Below are 17,766 nucleotides of genomic sequence, written 5' to 3'. Positions count from 1 at the left end.
ACTTAAAGGAATAATTCACCCAAAAATGAAACTTTCCTCCATTTACTAACACTCAATGATTATATACTTTTACGAATTACTTTGTTCTGTTTAACACAAAGCAAGACATTCTGAAGAATTATATAAAACAATATACAGAACAAAACATATAAATGGCTTTTTTTCCTCCAGAATATCTACCTTTATGTTCAACAGAAGAGAAAAAAACTAAAAACAGGTTTGAAACAGGTGGAGGATGAATAAATGGTGGCAGAATTATCATCTTTGGTTGAACTATCCCTTTAAATCATATTTGATGCATCAATGTTACAAACTTGTGTGGACAATTTTGCCATTTAAAACGATTGGAAGGGACTTTGAGAGGTTTGAAAATCCGTTGAAAAATTTAAAACTGTATCTTTGAATCCCAGATTTTCAATGTGATCCTGGACTTTTAAAATTAGATATTTTGTATGTACATGTACACTCACTGGCCACTTTATTAGGTACACCTGTCCAGGTCAAGAAGAAAGATGATTTAAGCGACTTTGAATGTGGCATGGTTGTTGGTGCCAGACGGGCTGGTCTGGGTATTTCAGAACCTGCTGATCTGGGATTTTCACACACAACCTTCTCTAGAGTTTACTAGGAAATGGTCAAAAAAAGAGAAAATATCTAGTGAGCAACAGTTCTGTGGGCACGAATGCCAGAGGTCAGTGGAGAATGGCCAGACTGGTTCGAGCTGAAAGGCAACAGTAACTCAAATAACCACTCTTTACAACAGAGGTCTGCAGAAGAGCATCTCACAACACGTCCATCCTTGAGGCAGATGGGCTACAGCAGCAGAAGACCACACAGAGTGTCACTCATGCCAGCTAAGAACAGGAAACTGAGGCTACAATTCACACTTACAGGCTCACCAAAACTGGACAACAGAAGATTGGGAAAACGTTGCCTGGTCTGATGAGTCTCGATTTCTGCTGCGACATTCTCGGAAGGGTCGAAATTTGGTGTCAGCACCATGAAAGCAGGGATCCATCCTGCCTTGTATCAACGCTTCAGGCTGTTGGTGTTGGTGTCATGGTGTGGAGGATATTTTCCTTGCACACTTCGGGCCCATTAGTACTAATTGAACAGAGTGTCAACGCCAGAGCCTCCAACCCGGTACTAGTAAGATGTACCTAATAAAGTGGCCGGTGAGTTTATGTTAATCAATTACAGATTGAACTTTGAAGTGAACAAATCATACTTACAAATGCAGCCGCAAAAGAGAGTCAAATTAGGTTGATTGCCAATTAGCAGCAAGGACGAGGTCAGACAATTAGGACTTTGATGTGAGTTTTCAAAGCAACAGGAGGCAACTAACAGAGTTAGCAAGACACTAAGTGCTCCAATCGCAGGTGCATCAGCACACTTTAATGCGTGTTGGAAAATAGTCTGCTACCAGTAATAAATAACAATAAATCTGGAAAAAGCACTGACGCAAAAGGAACAGTGGCAGCAAGTCACAGCTCACCCACAAGAATGGTAGAACAGCTCGGTGTATATAACTGGCCAAATGCCCAGGCGCAGTTTCAAACAGTACTCAATCAACAAAAGACTATGTGAACCTGGAATTTGAGACAGTGGTTTTAATCAGAAACTGTTTAGTAACTGGTTAGTCTGCTAAAACAAGTTTAACCATTGATTAATGAGGAAAATGAAACAATCTGATGAGGATCTTTCATAAGGTTTGGATAAAAAGCTGTTATGTCAGATAATCACTCGGCATGGTTTTTAGGAAAACTCCAAGTATGCCAAAAATGTAACTAACAAAGCTTAACTGTGGGAACAGCTGGCTGTGTTCTTGAGAATCTTTAATGCAGGAGACTATGTCGGGCACATTTGATTGACTTACACAAACAATCAGAACATTATCTTAAAATATATCCAGATATATCCTTTGACAGCAGACCTCCTTTTTTGTCTTTTCGGAAATCGCTGATTGCGATATCCATGCTGATTCAAAATTTAATAAATTAACTATTAATGTAACACACTTTGTGTCAGCCTTTTTAATGTATTAAATTTAGCATTTTTGGAGCTTTGGTGTTGCCGCCTTTGTTGAATATATAATTTGCACCTTTTGCGTTTTTTGGCTGAGCACCCAGTTAAGAGGGATTTTGTACAGTTTTTCATATCGATGCTGAAACAATATCTTAGCCCAAATTTGTATTGGTTTTTTTACAGATAAAAAACTTTAAGTATATTAGACCCAGTAAGAGTACATTCTGCTTTTTACATATTTCTCCTCTAATACAAAAACATAATTATCAACGCTAAAGTTTAAATCCATCTGGCCAGCACACTTCTTGTTCACTATTGTGTTTAAGAAGTGAATAGGTGGAGAGAAACTGCATTCAACCACTTGTGTGTCTATTTTACAACAGCTATCTGATCGAATGCATATTCAACTACCTCTGGATGAGCTCAAAAGTGCACAAGCTCAAAAGGGTTCATGCTGCATTTTCACCTGTAATTAGCATTGTCCTCTTGTGACTGGATCAACGAAAACACATGTAATACCAGGTTTAGTTCTCATTCTTACCAGCCACCTCCACAATGTCTCCAGGCACAATATCTCGAGCTCGGACCCTCTGTACACTCTTCCTGTCCTGTCTGTACACCTTCCCCATCTCCGGCTCATACTGTTTTAGGGCTTCAATGGCATTTTCTGCATTACGCTCCTACAAAGAACAGAAACATATGACTTGTTGCGTTCATTTTCTCTAAACTGGAATGATATACAGCAACATATAAAATTGACAGTAAACTGAAACCAATATTGATGTAAAATGCTTAAATGTTTTGGGGAACATCTGATTCTATTATTTATTGCTGGTTAACTTATTGTTTACATTTTTAAACCACTAATGGAGTTGAGAATAGGGCTGCACGATATTGGAAAAATATGACATTGCGATATTTTATTTTTTTTCGATATACATTGCGATATGAACACAATTTTGGCAGATGACTTGAATAGCTCTATTTGGTATGAAATCATTCATTTAGATTGATTGGAATAATATAAATCAATTGCAAGCATAAATAAAAAGGTTGAGCAAAAATAAAAGTGAAATAAGTAGTCAGATTTTTAGGTACAGTAATACGATACGAAAATATCATGATGTTTTTGCTCCCAATAATGAAGATGACAACAATGATAGATCAGAAAACCATCCACAATATATCATGATTTTTGTAAATGAAGGCGGGAAAAAGCATAAAAAAGTTAAACGATGTATTTCTTTAATTATCAGCACATATATTTTGGTAAATTGCAACATTGATGTGTTTTCGATCAGCCATTGCGATACTTGGCTACATCAATAATGTATCACGGGGGCATAATTATCACAATAAATCAGCATTTCGATATTTTGTCCCACCCTTACATTACTGAATAATCAAACGTAATGTTAAATGTGAAATAACACTGTACATTCCTCATTGCTGATCAACTATAATCCTAACTCCACATTGTAGGTAATGCGATGTGACTATTGCGAATGCACACATTGCGATATCAGTGCTGAATGATGATGATATTGTGCAGCCCTTGTTGACAATAATAGAGTTGACATTTTCCACCATTTTGTGCATTAGCTCAAGGTGCGAATATTAAACAAGATACCTCATGACATGTCTTACACTAAATTTTATGCATTGCTTTCAAAATAATAAGATATTAGGAGATTTACTGAAATATCACAAATCACAGAGTTGACAAATAATAATGTTCTATGGGTGTGTATCCTAAACACTTTGTACAAATAAATGAGAGAAGGATAGCACCTCAATGCTTTACAGAGTTTCTCGCCAAAAGACATGACATATCGCCATGACATCACTTAGAGCAAGTCACATGCTTTTTTTATTAGTATGTTTTAAGATTGTTATGCCTTTTTATAATCAATAGCGAAGGGACAGACACAAAATGTCATTTTCATTACTGAAATTACAAAGTATACAGAACATGTTTCATCCAAATGTAAGTTTAAATTAGTAGAGTAAAAAAACACTAAACAATGAAAATTAAGACTTAATTATTTCACAACTGAAGCTGTATGATTCAGGAGGCAGAGATAGTCAAAATTAGGTATAGTGCAGGGATTCTCAACCGGTGGGCCGCAGCCCAGTAGAGGCCCTCGGCGATCCTGCAGGCGGGCCGAAAGATAGCTTAAAGTTAACTTAAAAATTATACTATAATTATTTGATTTCATTATTAAATATGTTACATTAAAATAATGGAAGTAATGACATTTCCTGTTTTCTGTGATTGATTACTTCGGACTTGGTGCAAAAACAACCTCACTGTTAAATGTGGACTTAACTATGGCTTAAACTTTCAACCACTGCACGCCAACTATGACTACGCCAACTATATATATATATATATATATATATATATATATATATATATATATATATATATATATATATATATATATATATATATATATATATATATATATATATATATATACAACACTGTATATAATGTTTCTTTTTTATAAAACGCTAAATAATAAATAAAATGCTAATAAATAAAGGTTTCAAATAAGCATTTTTTAGACAATCGATTTAAGAGAACATGTCAGACAGGTGGGCCTTCAAAATTTCAGAAAAGGAGGTGGGCCTGGAAATGAAAAAGGTTGAAAACCCCTGGTATACTGTAGTGTATATATTTTAAGGTAATATTTTTAAGCCAAAATGTCCTTAAATACAAATTTAAAAATGTGTTTTTTAGACAACTTGATATAATACGTGCTATCATTCAAAACTGTTGCATTCAATTTTTTTATTATAAAAGGTTTATCTAGGAGATGCAAAAGCCACATCACAATAAGATATTTCACAAAATAAATGACTAGAATTGCGCTTTGCTAATTTATTTAGTAAAATATCTCATTGTGTTTTTGTCCATTTGCTGATATTATTAATAAAGTTATTATATTAAAATAATTAGTTAGCCTGTACCTGCCACACTCCTACAATGGCGTTGGCAATAAGAATAAGGAGAATGACAAATGGCTCTACGAAGGCTGTGATGGTTCCTTCACCTTCCTCAAACCAGGCCAGAGTCTGAAATAGAACATTTGATTTTAAAACATGATCAGTGACATCTTTTGTCAAACCTCTGGTAACAATATACTGCACAATGTTTTTAATTCACAAGTGTTCTGTGTAGAAAAGGTTACAATAAAGGAAAAAGAGATTCTCAAAATAAAAAATCTAAAATTATCCAAATAACTCTAAGTGAAGATTTGAGTTAGTTCTACATTTTAAATTATATTAAATTTAGCATATTAATGAATTATGATTTCCACGTAACCATACCTAGAGGTTTTAAGCACAAATATGCAAAAACAGCACATGTTGCTAATTAATAAAAACACTTATTATATATCTTTATCCTCAAATGAATAATATCACGGTCATTGAAGGATTATGTGCTTGTATTCACTTATTGTTTCATATATTAGAGGGTTCCTGTTTATTTTTATTTTCTTAGCAAAAAAAGTATGTATAAAGTATGTAATAAAGCATCTATAAGGTGCTTACTTACTTATTATCATACTTATCATGCATTACAGAAAATACCCACAAAATTCCATTTACCCAACTGTCAATATCTTACCAAATATATTTAAAACAATGATCAAATGATGACATTAAGGATGAAGACTAAACTTGTAAGCAAGACCATTTAATATTGTAATATGCTATTTAAATATGTAATAGATTTGTAATAAATACAATTTATACATATTTTTTTATTCAACTAAGTTAAATGTTAACAAATTTTACATAAATATGTCAGTTTTTCATGTCTATCTATCTATCCATCTTACAATAAATACAATATTTGATCTATACTTACAAAGGAAATACAGGCTGCAAGGAGGAGAATCCGAACTAGCAGATCCTCAAACTGCTCCAGAACGAGTTCCCATAGTGATTTCCCTGTAAACACATGCCCAAAAAAGGTTACAGACACAAGTTTTAAGATCACTTTCCATTAAATGTCAAATAACTCCCGAAACTAAATAACCGTTAATATGTAAACCTTCAAAAATACTGCATCTCCGCATTCAATCAAGATCTATTCATCAACAAAGAGAGTGCAAACCTCATCTAACGTCCTCAAGGGGATCTAATAATAACTCTAATTAACTACACAACCAGCATCTCCCATGCAGCAAAGGTAAGCTCGGAGAGACGTTCAACTTAAGAGATATGATGAAATATCTGCAAATAATTACTCAAACCCAAGGGAACAGCTTACCTTCTTCTGCGGGTAACTCTGTGGCACAGGTTGTAGCAAGATAAAGAAAAAAGGGAGAAGAAAAACATGATAAAGTTTATATTAAATATTATTTATTGTTCATATAGCTCAACAAACTGTTGTATTTTAGCATGTTATGCAGTACCATTGGGGCCCCATCTTTCCCTGCTTTTCCTCAGTTGCTCAGAGCTCAGCCCTGTTGTCTCATTGACACTGAAATATCCCAGCACCTCCTCAACCGTCTTTGTATGGGCATTGTCCATCCCTGCTAGACAAAAGTATATATTTAAAGAGATAGTTCGTTAGTTTATAGAAAAAATTTGCATTTTTTTCACCTAATCGAGCTGGAGTTATTGTCAATGAATCCAATTATTCAAAATGGCGCTAACAGTGCTAACAGCACTTGAGAGTGAAAAAACAAACATATATAAGCAAAACAAAATGGATACCTGTAGATCCTGACAAAAAATTTGGTAAAACGATTAGTCACATGTAAACTGGCACTCTTTGTTTTTACAATATTGACTTGTCACAGATTTCCAATGTTTGATATGTCATTACATGACAGGAAGTCCACGCTACAGACTGTATTGACTCAGTTGGGATTGTTTACAGAGGCGTTGGATTAATATCTGTCGTAAATAATACTCAGTTTTTTTCACCGACCGAATGTTTCACTTCATGTGTCTTCTCATTTAATTGGTGTGCACACTTTGTAAGTTTTTTGACTCTCAAAGTGCCCCTGTATCCACTTGACCTCATTTTATGAATCATTTTAACATTATAATAATCTTACGTCTCGGACAGCCTGAGGGTGAGTAAATTAAAGAGATAGTTCACCAAAAATAAGGATTCTGTCATCATTTGCTCATCCTCAACTTGTTCAAAACCTGTTTGAGTTTCTTTCTTTTGTTGAACACAAAGGAAGATATACTGGAGAATGTTGGTAAAACAAAAACAATCATTGACTTGCATAGTATTTTGTAAGTTCCTACTGTGGATGTCAAATGATGGTTTTTACCAACATATCTTTCAAAATAGCTTGTTTTGTGTTTAACAGAAGAAAGAAATTCACACATTTTATTAAATGGTGAGGACATTTTTATTTTGGCTGAACTATCACTTAACACGAATTTTCATTTATGGGTGTACTATCCCTTTAAGATGCTTTTAAAGGGACAGCACACCTAAATCTAACTCCGTCATTAGCTACTCATTGTAATGTATGCAGGGTATATACAGAAATCAGAGAGTAAAATTCAATACCTTTTTAAGACCTATTTTAAGACTCTTTCCATACATTTTAAGACCTCATCGCCACTTTAAGTCTGAACCGGTAACATTGGTGACATTTGAAATATATTCACTAAATACTGATTGTAAAAAACTCTTCCTAAACTAAAACATTATTCATATGCTTTCTAAAAAGGTTAATCCAGAAGGTGTCGCCTATTGAATAGCAGAAATAATGGTGCTGCCTTCGTTACTGCAGTAAACAAAGCAGTGTGACATCAAATATAGCAGGATTTTATCAATTTCAAGAACTACACAGCATCCCAAAATTTCTAACTTTAGCATACAACTATAATTTTACAACTGTAAAATAAAAGAATGATGCAAAATTTAATACCTTGTAACAGCATTTAATACTTTTTAAGAGCCAGCGGACACCCTGGTATGATGTTTCAAACATAACGAAGCATGACATATATGTGAAATACAAAGGATATAATCTCATTCGCGTTTCATGCTTAGAAATAAAGAATGAACTAAAGTTAATAGCGAGTCTTTGTGTCAAACATTTACAGGTTTGGACAGAAATAAAGTACAAATAATGACAGCCGCAGCGTTTTAAATTCCAAATGGTGACCTCTGAAACTGGAGGACGCTTTATTTTGGGAGTGTTGTGGGTTGACTTTTCCATTCTTATTTCCCAACTTTTGTATATCCCCAAAAATTGTATTCTTTGTTTACTCTCTGAACTTAGATCCTTCTCATTGTAAATTTATTATTAATTTATTGCATTTTTCGGCTAAATTTTACATCCATAAATGTAGATTTTCAATGAAACACCCTCACTTTGTGAACCCCTTAAAAGACTCTAATAATTATATTGTATTAAATTATATATATTTCTTGGTGTAAATCATTTATATTTGTTTGATTTGCTGAAATATTATTTATGGGTAACACTTTACAATAACAGTACATGAATAATGATTTATTAACTAAACATTACTTTATTATGAACTAAATATGAGTTAATGCATGAACTAACTTTAACTACAACATGAGTCAAGAATTCATGTGTAAATAACAGCTACCTTAATTACTTGTTAGTAAATGTTGTTAATTAATGCATTAATTAACATTTATGTTTAAGCTAAATTTAACCAATATAAACTCATGAGCTGTTAATGCATTTTTATGTCATGACTTTACTTGAAGGGGCACATCATCATTAACTCATCCTGAACTACTCATCAACTCCTGTGTTTAAACTGTTCATGTTGATGTTGACAGGCACTTTTCTATTGTTATTCAGTGTAAACACACTAGACAGATGTGCATAAGGAAATTACGTAATTTATTTTATTCTATTTATGTAACCAATTTTGTCTCTTTGTTCATCTTGTATCTTTGTATGTTGTTTTCTTGAATAGTAATAATAAAAAACTGGAAGACGATTTATAAATACATTTATAGTGTAAGAATACTAACATAAACGTAATTTAATGTTAACTAAGCTAGACGCCATCCAAAATAAAAGAACAAGCATTCATAAATCGCGAAACAACTGAGCACCTGTTACTGTACCTGCAAGTTCAGTTATTATGTTGACTTTTTAATGTAAACCATTTTAAATCATATATTTATCACTAAAAAACACACATTTGAAATTTTTACATGCTATCATCATTTAATAAATACCAAAAAAAAAAAAATTTAAGCGTCGTAGCAAATTTGATGCTCTAGCAAATGGCGATGCTAATGTACATAATAATAGTGACAGATCGCAAGCTGTCATTTGTTTATAGTTTGACTTTCAGCTGACAGGACAAAATACGCGTTCACACCACTGATCAGATTCTCTTCGAAATGACTGATCCTGCAGGCACAGGGATCGATATTTCCTCATTTACCGTATTATCAAACAGCGTGATGCCGACCATAACCTTACTCACCAGTTTAACTGTAAGTCAGTCCCCCTGTTAACCAGTAACGTCCGTTATACTAAACTGTTCCACTAAACCGCGACAAGAGAGAATAACCCGGTTATAACCCAATGCGGTGTGGTATTGTGGATCGATCTGTTGTTGAAATCCAATAGGAGAGAAAGAGAGAGAGAGAGGCAGAGAGTGATCGCACTGCAGCGCTGCTCAAGGCGAATGATGATGATTTTCTGCTATGCGTTTTCCTTCTGATTTCAGCATGATCCGGGAAATTATTCAAACAAACATCCACTGGAGGGTGAATGATTTACGTCTTCAGGGAATGTTCGACGTTGTCAAGTCTTGCTGAATGTGCCGGGAGTATTCAAAACGGTAAAGTCGATGCTATAATCCGCCGCTACCTCCTATCTACATAACCGTCGCTTTATTTAATACTAGGTCACTGAGCGACATTATTACCGTAGGTGCTTCAGGGATCGATGGACGGCGCTGCAGCCAATCAGCATTCAGGACCTCATCACGATGAACGGAACGGACGAATCATCATTGTTCTTTTACTGATAATCCCGCCTACTCGGTCTTGCTGCAGGAGGGCGGGTCTTCAACACGCACTGAGGTTTTCCGTTTAACCAGTGACCGTTGCGTGCGACAGTGTACGCCGTAGCATGTATATTTACATAAGCCACTCTGGGCGCGTATTTGGTAAGTGACGCAGCTGAGAACCATTGAGAAACCGTTTTTCATCCAGGGAGGCGGGACAACTTTGCTCGGGTCAATAATCCAGCCCCTCCCCCCGCGCGTCCATCTGTCACTCAAAAAAAGGTACATCGTAGCTACGCTGGTGACGCGCTAGTGTGTAGTGAGGTCATAAGTGTACGAGGTCGAGGCGATTATCGTGTAGATTTCGTTTAAATTCATTAACTATGTACATTTACAAGCGATATTTGGAGGAAATCAAACACAACATTTGAGGCTGATGGATGGGTGGAGAGGGATCTGACCTATTTCAATTGTGCCATAATTATCTGCCCCTAATTAATATCGTTCTCTAGAGGAAAATGCTGCAATTTTTTGAATGGATATCTTTTAGAAATACATGACATGCCTTACCGTTACAGGTTATTATTATTAGTTAAAAACTATTATACTATTATATACAATTAAAACACTTTAATTTATACATTTTCATACAAAGAATTTTGTACAGGGGAATTAATATTGTGTCTGACTCCCATAAGTTGGAGGACTGTATCCGTACATCTCTGCAATAACTCAAATAACTTAATAAAGTCATCTGGAATGGCAAAGAAAGTGTTTTTGCAGGACTCCCAGAGTTCATCAAGATTCTTTGAATTACCCCAGACATTCTGGCCAACCCTGGAGCACCTTGACCTTCTTTGCTTTCAGGAACTTTGATGTGGAGGCTGAAGTATGGAAGGAGCGCCGTCCTGCTGAAGAATTTGCCCTCTCCTGTGGTTTGTAATGTAATGGGCAGCACAAATATCTTGATACCTCTTGATAGGCCTGTTGATGTTGCCATCCACTCTGCAGATCTCTCGCACACCCCCATACTAAATATTACCCCAAACCATGATTTTTTCCTGTACTGGGGAAAAACACTAGCAATTATTTTAAAATACTGTTTGGAAAAATATTTAATCAGAATATTTACTTTTTTCCCACCGCTTGCACAGTGTTTAGCATTTACTGACTAAATATATAAATCTTTTAGCATTTAATAACTATTTTCTATTTATTTTGAACAAACTGCACTAAAACAAGTGAATGGATGTAAAAAAAATATATTAAAAACGTCTAGTAGTCTGCGCAAATAGCCTAGTGGTTAAGTGCGCTGACATATAGCACCAAGGTGCTCATGGTGACCTGAGTTCGATTCCTGGCTCAAGCTCCTGCAGTATGCTGATCCTTCTCCTCATTCAGCTCCCAATCTTTTCCTGTCTGTCCTTCACTGTCCTATCACATTAAAGGTGAAAACCCCCTAAAAAAAATAAAAATGTCTAGTATGCACATTTTCATGCCATGCAGTGTGATCTTTATTAATCAATCAGTCTGAAAATAATGGTCCAAACTCAAATATAATCATTCAAATATTAAATGGGAAATTCACCACATATAGCTCAGACCTGTAGAAAACAAATCGTTCTTGCAGGACTCTCAGAGTTCATCAAGATTCTTTGGATTCATCTTCAATGCTGCCTCCTTTATTTTACCCCAGACATGCTCAATAATGTTCATGTCTGGTGACTGGACTGGCCAATCGTGGAGCACCTTAACCTTTTTTGCCTTCAGGAATTTTAATGTGGAGGTTGAAGTTTGAGGAGCGCTATCCTGCTGAAGAATTTGCCCTTTCCTGTGGTTTGTAATGTAATGCGCAGCACAAATGTCTTGATACCTCAGGTTGTTGATGTTACCATCCACTCTGCAGATCTCTCGCACGCCTCCGTACTGAATGTAACCCCAAACCATGATTTTTTCCTTCACCAACTTATCGGATTTCTGTGAGAATCTTGGGTCCATGCTGGTTCCTATATGTCTTCTCCAGTATTTGTGATGATTGGGAGTTCAACAGATGATTCATCTAAAAAAATCTACCTTCTGCCAGTTTTCCAAATTATTAACTAGAAGTCAAGTTATTATTTGTTGCTCTTACATGTGGGATTGGGTCATTTTGTTTATGTTACTAAAGTTGTATTACCAGATCAACTATATAAATACCACAACAGATTAATCAAGTACCATAGTATGGTGCAAAAACACTATAGTATTTACTATAAATTACTATAGTATTTTTTCATAATGGAATAAAAAAAGTGGATAAACTGATTTGAGTGGCTGATATCTTTATGCACATGTAACAGGTGCGTGTAAAGTAAACCATAAAATGACTCAATAATTAAAGCTTTTACATAAAAAATGTTTAGTAAAATGTAGTGTAGTAAACAGCAAAGCAAAGATAGTAGAACATATTAAAAGTATTTTTTTTCCTCCTGTTTCTGTCACTCCATCTGTTTTTCAGAAAGGATAGTCACGCCAGAGACTGAAACAGAGTGAGACAAAGTGTTAAAGTGGCAAAGTTTTCGGTTTCTGTGGTTTCTGTGTAAACGGAAGAGAGAATATGTGAGCGTGTGTTAGTAATACCTCTCTGTGTACTCTGGGTCAGTGTCCTCCTTCAGCAAAATGTCTTTAATCTCCTGCGGGGGATTCAGCCCATGCAGTGCTGCCCTCTCCCATCTCTGCAGTCGACTGATCCCTAACGCACAAACACACAATACTGAGTCCATTAGTGCGCACACACTTTTTCAGGAAGTACTTTCCCCATAATGATTTTTTTAAAAAGTCTTTGTTGAAGCTTTATGAGCCATGAACTACAAGGAGAATGATAACCTTACAATCTTAGATTTAAAGCAAAGATATATATAAAATTTAGACATAATGATAAAGGGGAAAATTATGTACTTAAAGGGACAGTTTACTCCCAAATTAAAATTTGCTCACTTTTTAACTTACTCTCAAGTGGTTACAAACCTTTATGAGTTTCTTTTTTATTTTGAACACAAAGGAAGATATTTTGTAGAATGTTAGAAACGGGTAACCATTGACATTTATACAGTGTAAAAAATAAAAAATTATGTTAACCTAAAGATTTTAAGCCATCAGCTGCAAAGAAATTTTGATTTTTGTAAGCTTCAGTGGTTGAGATTGTGCCAATTTTTTTTATTTAAGTGGACTGAAAAGGCTGTTTTAAGTCAAGTATACTTTATGGAATAATTTGGCACAACTTGAACCACTGAAGCTTAATAAACTCAAAATTTATTTGCAGCCAGTTGCTTTAAACTTTTAAGTTAACTCAACTTTTTGGCTCAAATGAAGAAATCAAAATTGATCTGATTTTTTTTACTTTCATTCAACAAACAGTTCCAAACATGCAGCTAAATTGTTTTTATTAGTAAATTCAACTCTGAGCTCAAAATATGTCCACCTACCTTCCAATTTTAACCTGAGTTAACAATTTGTGAGTTGGATTTTTTTACAGTGTTCCAGAAAAAAACAATTACCATGGAAGTTAATGATTACCTGTTTGCAATATTCTTTTGTGATCAACTTTTGTGTTTGACTTAAACAGGTTTATGACAAGTCAAGAGAGGGTAAATAATGATAAGGATGAGGACTTTCCGTTTTGGGAGAACTGTCCCTTTAACTGTTTTAATTAAAGAACTATCAATAATCCTACAAAGTTTTGCAAACCACCAAGTCCATTTAAAATTGGCAAAAAAATATAACTATTCATTTGAAGTTGTTGTTTTTAGTACAGCATCATGGGTAATGGAGTTTTCTGCAAAAATATAGCTATTGAACATGACTGTTTTAAAAATATATTGAAAAAATGCCAACAGGTGGCTTCAACAGAAGCATTTTCAACCAAAATAAACCTCATATCTCATGATAGGTCTGTCCGTAAAGGGATAGTTCACCCAAAAATTAAAATTCTGTAATCATTTAGTCACCTTCATTACATTTGGTTCCAAACCTTCATAAGTTTTTCTTCTGTTGGACACAAAATTATTTATTTTGTCCAAAAACTAGGGTCTTAAAAACTCCTAAAATCTTAAAAAAGCAACATATTAGGCCTTAAAAAGTCTTCAATCTACTGAAATATTGTGTTGTAAGTCTTAAATCTTAATTTTGCTTTGTTCATGTATAGCTTCCCAGTCTGGCCATTAACACTCATACAATCACCAATAAACCCACTCTCAATAACAATAACTGTTTATTTAAAAATAGCATTTTTAACTCTATTTACCATCATGTTTTAATTACTTTCCTTACAGTAACATTTGTTTAAAAGTTCTCCATTTATTTACTGCTGAGGATACTGACCTGACCTGTATTTGTTATTATTAAATTATATAATTGTATTATTAAATTTATTAAATTATAATCATTTTTTCTATAGGGCAAGTGAAAAACTTTTCCAGCAGGGATATTTGAAAAAAATCCTTTGCATTTAGCCATGTATAAGTCTAAAATTTTACTCATGATGGTTTTAAAAGTCTTAAATTTAACTTGGTGAAACCTGCAGAAACCCTGAACAATGTTGGAACTTGGTACCCTAACCATTGACCCCCACAGTATGGGAGAAATACAATGGAAGTCGATGGTTACCGGTTTTTAACATTCTTCAAAAAATCTTATTTTGTGTTCAAACAAGTCTGAATCTGCTTATGAAACAAGAGATGTATGAGTAAAATATGACAGAATTTTTACTATTGCATGAACCATCCCTTTAATTGTTGATCACCTATTGTTAAAATCAATGTAAAATCAAAAACAGACGTTTACCTGTGCATGGTCCGAACTTCCAATCCAGATCAAACTTCTTCAGCTCTTCTAGATCTTTTTCCCTTTCACTCAGCTGTGGTGGTTCAGGCTCTGAGCAGTAATAACATGTTATAAATGCATTTACATGTCTGGTGCATGTGCCTCTAAAAGGAATTACAATGATATAGAATGATTTCTACTTAAATATGCAAATTAACACACAGAAAAAAATCTGACCTGCTTTTGGTGGTGAAGGAGACTTGCTTCTCTTGCCTCCTCTCCTTGCCTTCTTTACAACCTTAAAGGTGTCGGTGATGAGGCCACGCTTTGGTGTCATATCTGAAATTAAAGGATAATTGGTAACACTTCACAATAATGTTCTATTAGTTAGCATTTATTAATGCATTAACTAGCAAACATAAGCGACATACAGTGCTCAGCATATACAGTATGAGTACACCCCCAACAAATCTCTCATTTAAATTCATATTTTCTATAGGATGCTTTACAATATTATACAGTGCATCTGGAAAGTATTCATAGCGCTTTACTTTTTCCACCTTTTTTATGCTACAGCCTTATTCCAAAATGGAGTAAATTCATTTATTTCCTCAAAATTCTACACACAATACCCCATAATGACAATGTGAAAAAAAGATTTTCTGAAACTGTTTCAAATTTATTAAGAATAAAAAACCTGAAAAACTCATGTACATCAGTATTCTAAGCCTTTGCCGTGAAGCTCTAAATTGAGCTCAGGTACATTCTGTTTCCACTGATAATTCTTGAGATGGTTCAGCAGCTTAATTGGAGTTCACCTGGGGTAAATTCAGTTGATTGGACATGATTTGAAAAGGCATATATCTGTCTATATAAGGTCCCAGGGTTGACAGTGCATGTCGAAGCACAAACCAAGTATGAAGACAAAGGAATTGTTGACTGGGGAAGGTTACAGAAAATTTTTTGCTGCTTTGAAAGTTCCAATGAGCACAGTGGCCTACATCATCCATAAATAGAAGGTGTTTGGAACCACCAGGACTCTTCCTGGGCCTGTGTGGTAGAGTGGCCAGACGGAAGTCACTCCCCGCCTGGACCTCAGACTGGGGCGACAGTTCATCTTCCAGCAGGACAATGACCCAAAGCACACTGCCAAAATTTCAATGGAGTGGCTTCACAACAACTCTGTGAATGTCTTTGAGTGGCCCAGCCAGAGCCCAGACCTAAATCTTATTGAACATCTCTGGAGAGATCTGAAATTGGCTGTACGCCATTGTTTCCCATCTAACCTGATAGAGCTTGAGAGGTACTGCAAAGAGGAATTGGCCAAAATCCCCAAGCTTGTGGCATCATATTCAAAAAGACTTGATGCTGTAAATGCTGCCAAAGGTGCATCAACAAAGTATTGAGCAAAGGCCATGAATACTTATGTACATGTGATTTTTCAGGCTTTTTATTTTTAATAAATTGGCAACAATTTTAAAAAACACATTGTCATTATGGGGTATTGTGTGTAGAATTTTGGAATAAGGCTGTAACATAAAAAATGTGGAAAAAGTGAAGTGTTATGAATACTTTCCGGATGCACTGTATGAGTGCATATATGATAGTTTAGTCAGTACTGAAGCCAAATATGGAGCTTATCTAACAATATAATGTACAATAATGGTTCAAAAATTAGTAGCCCAATGTTATTATTTATGTTATAGACAAATATTCAATAAAATTTTCAAAAATAGCAAAAATCAAGAGAAACAAAAATATATACATTTTGTTGAAATGTTGTAGTTTTTAATTTTTTTGCAATATTTTGCATGAATTTAATTGTATTATCTTTCCATTTCTAAAGATGTTCTGGGACTAAAATATTATTTTAATAAATATATCTGTTTAATAAATCTGCTTTGTTCAAATGCACCTATATATTATCCATATTCACCAAGAAATGTATAAAAACATTCATTTTCAAAACAGGGTGTATTCATATGTACTCATATATTTCATTATTTGCTCACACTCAAGTGCTTCTAAACTTTTATGTATTTCTTGGTTCTGTTGAACACAAAACAAGATATTCTGAAGAATGTTTAAAAAAAGCCATTGACATCCATGACTGACAATATAGAAGTAAATGCCATTTTTTACATTATTCAAAATATCTTGTTTTGTGTTCAACAGACGAAATAAACTCAAAATAGGACCAATTGAAGGATAATGATAACAGAATTTTCATTTTAGGGTAAACTATCCCTTTTAAAGTGTACAGTGCACTTACACATAAACAATATTTAATGTACTATAGTAGTATAGGTATAATAAAAGGTGTTGGTATCAGATTATCATATGTAATTATGCATAACTTACTGTTATTACTATAGTAAGTGCATGATACGTGTAAAAGACACTCGTTTCCGTATTTTCATTGTTAGTACACGTTAACTAACGTATATTATACCTGGGTGATGTAGCATGATAAGAAATATCAACAAGTTAATTCGAGGTAAATACATAATGTTGTTTAGTAAAAATACTCGGGCTGCTAGAGAACTAAGAGCAGGACATAAAAACAATCTTACAAGATGCTCTCAGTAAAAAACAGCTGACCTGTGCATTATAAAAAAAGAATAAACAATGCATTATGTGAAGCATTTCACCTTAAATTCTAAATAAATTGCATTAAAATCAGCAGTTAAGGTGATCTTTATTCATTGGTCGATCGAACAATGCTCCCAACACTACTGTTAAAAACATTTCCAAAAAGTATACCTGAAATATATTGCATACCTGAACGCTGATAGGATATCGTCATATGATAAATTATTTGTAAATGTTGACAGCAGCAGTCTTCATCAATAAAGCCTTTTAACTTTCCTTTGTGGTTCGATCGTTTACAAAACAGACTGACGTTCGATAGGAAGGGCTGAGCCACGCACACTGCGCGATTGC

The 17,766-nt window shown here is 34.5% G+C and overlaps 2 protein-coding genes across 2 annotated transcripts in view; both read right to left on the bottom strand.

Annotated features, from left to right (window-relative positions):
- Positions 1 to 9,958, bottom strand: part of si:dkey-28b4.8 (sarcoplasmic/endoplasmic reticulum calcium ATPase 2) — a 48,413-nt gene extending 38,455 nt beyond the window's left edge. The window contains exons 1-6 of the mRNA XM_056456729.1: positions 9,496 to 9,958; positions 6,456 to 6,575; positions 6,311 to 6,328; positions 5,906 to 5,988; positions 5,002 to 5,106; positions 2,567 to 2,705 (exon numbers count right to left, since the gene is read on the bottom strand). Of these exons, the coding sequence (XP_056312704.1) occupies positions 2,567 to 2,705; positions 5,002 to 5,106; positions 5,906 to 5,988; positions 6,311 to 6,328; positions 6,456 to 6,573 (463 nt within the window). The 5' untranslated portion in view covers positions 6,574 to 6,575; positions 9,496 to 9,958. The remainder of the gene's footprint in view (positions 1 to 2,566; positions 2,706 to 5,001; positions 5,107 to 5,905; positions 5,989 to 6,310; positions 6,329 to 6,455; positions 6,576 to 9,495) is intronic.
- Positions 9,959 to 12,397: 2,439 nt separating this feature from the next.
- Positions 12,398 to 17,758, bottom strand: pold4 (DNA polymerase delta 4, accessory subunit). The gene is made up of 5 exons (XM_056456728.1): positions 17,605 to 17,758; positions 15,061 to 15,162; positions 14,845 to 14,934; positions 12,643 to 12,754; positions 12,398 to 12,541 (listed from the first exon to the last, which is right to left on the bottom strand). Exons 1-5 carry the CDS (start codon positions 17,627 to 17,629, stop codon positions 12,517 to 12,519), a joined length of 354 nt encoding a protein of 117 aa, XP_056312703.1. The 5' UTR covers positions 17,630 to 17,758; the 3' UTR covers positions 12,398 to 12,516.
- Positions 17,759 to 17,766: the final 8 nt, after the last annotated feature.

Source organism: Danio aesculapii, chromosome 1 (genome assembly GCF_903798145.1).
Source record: "Danio aesculapii chromosome 1, fDanAes4.1, whole genome shotgun sequence".
Lineage (NCBI taxonomy): Eukaryota > Metazoa > Chordata > Actinopteri > Cypriniformes > Danionidae > Danio > Danio aesculapii.
This window is presented reverse-complemented; position numbering and strand designations above follow the sequence as displayed.